This window comes from Cyprinodon tularosa, unplaced genomic scaffold (genome assembly GCF_016077235.1).
Source record: "Cyprinodon tularosa strain WSP-4 unplaced genomic scaffold, ASM1607723v1 ctg467, whole genome shotgun sequence".
Classification (NCBI taxonomy): domain Eukaryota; kingdom Metazoa; phylum Chordata; class Actinopteri; order Cyprinodontiformes; family Cyprinodontidae; genus Cyprinodon; species Cyprinodon tularosa.
In genome coordinates, this window is record NW_024039193.1 from 812,925 (window position 1) to 816,816 (window position 3,892).

Sequence of the window (3,892 nt, forward strand, 5' to 3'; positions counted from 1 at the left end):
AAAAATATGCCCTTTGAGGGTTTTTTTTTGTTTTTTGTTTTTTTATCTATACATTTTTTGTATGTATTTGTTTTGAATAATCATAAAATCAATTTTCATTGTCTTAAATATTTACTGCAACACCAAATATTTTATTATGGCCTAAAATAATTGTTCAAAGTTGGACACTTTTTCTGACCAGGCTTAACACCCTAATGAGGTCATCATAGAAGAACAAAATAGGAGTGGCATTTGAGTGGATCAATACCTTAAAGGTGTGTCAAAGAGTTTAATAATTTATATAAACCAGTAATTGGTATCAAAGCTCTTAGAGATGGAAGAAGTAGAGCTCTGCTTCCCACAGCTGCTCAACACCTCCTGCAGGAAACCAAAGCATTCTTCCTCTCATATATTGCTTCTTTCTGTTTTCCTATCTGTTGTTTCTCTTCTGACTGTGAGTCTTAACATGCTGGTAATCATTGCAATTCTGCACTTCAGGTAAACACTATTTTAAAATTAAATGATATAATGAAAAAAGAAGGATGCAGCAGAAGGAAATTGATGTCAATTAAACATACTTTTAATGCATTACTTATTTTAACTATTATTGTTTAAATAAGTGAAAGGGTCAACATGTGTTTGTGTTTCTAATCTTTCCAGACAGCTTCACACCTCCACAAACATGATTCTTCTCTCTCTGGCTTTCTCAGATTTCTTCGTGGGTTTTCTCTTCTTGTTTCAACTTCTGATGGTAGACGGCTGCTGGTATCTTGGCAACCTCATGTGTGCTCTGTTTCTTACTTTAGATTTAATTCTTGTCTCTGCCTCAGTAGGAAATATGGTGCTTATTTCCATTGACCGTTATGTAGCCATATGTGATCCTCTGCATTATCCCACTAAGGTCACTCTGAAAAGAGCTAGAGTCTCAGTTTCACTCTGTTGGACTTGTTCTCTAATTTATTCCACTGTGATGTTGAGGGAGAACTTAGATAATTTGGACAAATTTAGTTCCTGTGCTGGAGAATGTACAGCTGACTTTGGCATCACAGGGTTTATTATCGATCTTTTTTTAACATTCCTTATTCCCATTACTGTCATATTAGTACTTTATGCTATAGTCTTTGTGGTGGCTGTTTCTCAGATTCAGATCATGCGCTCTCAAGTTTCAGTCCTCACAAGTAGGTATTCAGTAAAAGCAATTCCCAAGAAATCTGAAATAAAAGCAGCCAGGACTCTTGGGCTTGTGATAATTGTGTTTATGTCATGCCTTTGCCCTTATTTCTGCATCTCCCTATTGAGTTTAGACAGCTTGCTCCATACTTTGACAGGTGTTTATGTTATATCATTGTTTTACTTCAATTCCTGTCTTAACCCACTAATCTATGCATTATTCTACCCTTGGTTTAGAAAGTCTATCAAAATTATTGTTACACTTGAAATATTCAAGTCAGGTTCCTCTAATGTAAACTTACTGCATCCCTGAACACTATACTGTACAGTGTCCAGCAAGTCTGTAAACAATAATTTTCCTAATGTCAAAAACTCAACCTCCATGTGTTTTAGTTAGATTTTATGTGTTGGACAAATAAATAATAAAGCAGAATTTTGAAGGAGAAGGGAAAAAATACACAGTTTTGATCAAAGAAATACTTTACATTACACCAACACTCAGGGGCCAGTTTAAATGGTGAAAAAGAGAAAGGATTCTAAAGGCCTATGATTAACAGGGGTCCAGTAAGGACCCTGATAGAATTACAATAGTTACAAAATATTATGACAATTAGTAAATACAGTTATAATCACCAACTGTTTTATGTTTCAGTAAAACCATGTTTATTTGTCTTTAAAACATTTCTCAATAGCCTGTGACACACATGCACAACCACACATGCTCGTTCTGCAATCGTAGTGAGGACCATGTGTTGACTCCCATTGACTTTCATTCATTTTTAGTAATTTCTCAACCCTTTCTCTGCCCTAACCTAAAAACTAACCCTAAACCTAACCATTACCAATGCATCCAATGAAGCCTCTGGCAAGCCTTCAAGAACGGCGATTGAAGAAGGGGACAGCAAGATGCTGCAGTCGAGGAACCAAAGAAAGGAATTAACATTAGCTCCAACAAGAGAAAGAGGCAAAGATTTGTCAGTATGTGTTGCAGCTATTCTATTTCGTTTCATCTTGTCCTGTATTGACCTTTTTTATTCTATTATTTTTAGTAGCCTCTTGTGAAAGTAATCCTTTGCAGGTGCCACAAAGTGATCCTGCTGCAACTTACTCTCCACACAATCCTTTATCATTCCAGTGTGATCTATTGTAACTAGGGACCCCATTTTTCCAATAAAGTTATACGAGAGAGCGGTAGGAGATTGTATCTGAGGACATCTCTGCCTGGTAAAAGAATCTAACGTCTTTTGAGAACAGCAACTTTTAAACAGAGTATGGATGAGGAAAAATCGGCTTGTGCACGCTCTCGCACATTTTTAATAGGCCTTCCCTCTCGGTAGCAGGAACAAGGTTTTGCATGTGCATTTTTTGTTTAAGTTGAGAATGCGGGTCTTTTAAAAAATTTACGAAAATCCTCCACTGAACCTTTAATGTGTGTTAATCGGATAATTTGATTTGGATTGGTGAATAAAATTTTTTTTTTTTTAAAAGTGGTCTTGATGCGTTTCTTTATTTTACTTTGAAAAATTCTTTGAGATAGGGCCAAGGAGGAGGGAGGTCTTGTTGGTCTCCATCTCCCGATACGCTCTCGCCTGTGTCCGACCTTTCAGACATTTCAACATCTTTTTCTGAATCCCACATTGTAGCATGGCATAGACAATTCACGTTTGCAGTTTGAAAAACACCTGCTTGCTTCTGATTATTTCCTTTAGCTAACCAATGAGTGTTTGCGTTATATGACTCATCGAATTACACTAATGTTCACTAGATGTGGATTGTATGGGGCACATGACATGAAATCAATATTTATAAAGATTAAACCAGGGCTAACCATTTAAAAATCAGCAGGGTTCCGAATAAAGAAAATCATCAACAAGTAAAGGTTTGGAGACATTTTTAATGATCTGCTACTTTAAACAGAATTTAACACTGAAATAAAATGAGGTTTTTATGCATCCATGTTATACATTGAATTTTTAAATTAAATATATATATATAAAAAATTTAAAATCTAAAATGTTTTTTTAAAATAGAGAACAACAATCTTTCAGTTTGGTATATAGATAATTTCCTGATTCACATATTTTATAAAACACCGGAACTGACTGTTATTTTTTTCTTTCTTTTTTCTGTCTTAATAAGAGCAGTGGGCTTTAGTCTGCCCTGCAAGGCTTTAAACCTGGGTTTAAATGGAGACAAAGCCATTATCAAGTACATATCAAGGTGCTCATTTTGAGCCTGGATCCACATTTATTTTTTATTCTGTTCATGGTGGAGAATCCTGCTTCACAGCAGCAGGTTGAGCCAAACATCCTCTAAATGTTCAGGCTCCGCTCCGGTCCGGCCAGGTCAAGATCCGCTATTGCAATCGCACCAAACAGGAGAAAAAAAAGGGCGAGAAGATCCAGTTCATCAAATTAAAATATAGTTACAACAGATCGGTAATAACAACAAATTCTTAAATATTTCAAAACACCAACACCGTTTATTATCTATTTAAAAGATTGGATGCAAACTATTGGTTCTTCAACAGACCAGAAAGCTAATTTCTCACCTCCATCAGAAACCGCACATATGCTGGATGCTGATGGGGATTGTTTTTATATGTTATATTCAATTAAGTGTTCATTTCTGCAAGTTTTGCACCTATGACTTTAATGATAATATCGCGAATGCTCTCCTTGAGCTCCGAGGATAAATCAGAGCGCGGCAATATGGGAGGAACAGCAGAGGCTGTAGACTTTGC

General features: G+C 36.0%; 1 protein-coding gene across 1 annotated transcript; it reads left to right on the forward strand.

The window, feature by feature from the left end:
* The first annotated feature begins 269 nt into the window (after nt 1-269).
* LOC119794054 (trace amine-associated receptor 13c-like) lies at nt 270-2,131 on the forward strand. The gene is made up of 2 exons (XM_038301382.1): nt 270-477; nt 640-2,131. The coding sequence occupies exons 1-2, from the start codon at nt 314-316 to the stop codon at nt 1,460-1,462; spliced, it is 987 nt and encodes a 328-aa protein (XP_038157310.1). The 5' UTR covers nt 270-313; the 3' UTR covers nt 1,463-2,131.
* Nucleotides 2,132-3,892: the final 1,761 nt, after the last annotated feature.

What these genes read in the sequence shown, in the direction of transcription:
- LOC119794054 (XM_038301382.1), top strand. Translation starts at nt 314, where the DNA reads ATGGAAGAAGTAGAGCTCTGCTTCCCACAGCTGCTCAACACCTCCTGC. An exon ending in ATTGCAATTCTGCACTTCAG is followed by an intron (nt 478 to 639) that starts GTAAACACTATT and finishes TAATCTTTCCAG; the next exon opens with ACAGCTTCACACCTCCACAA.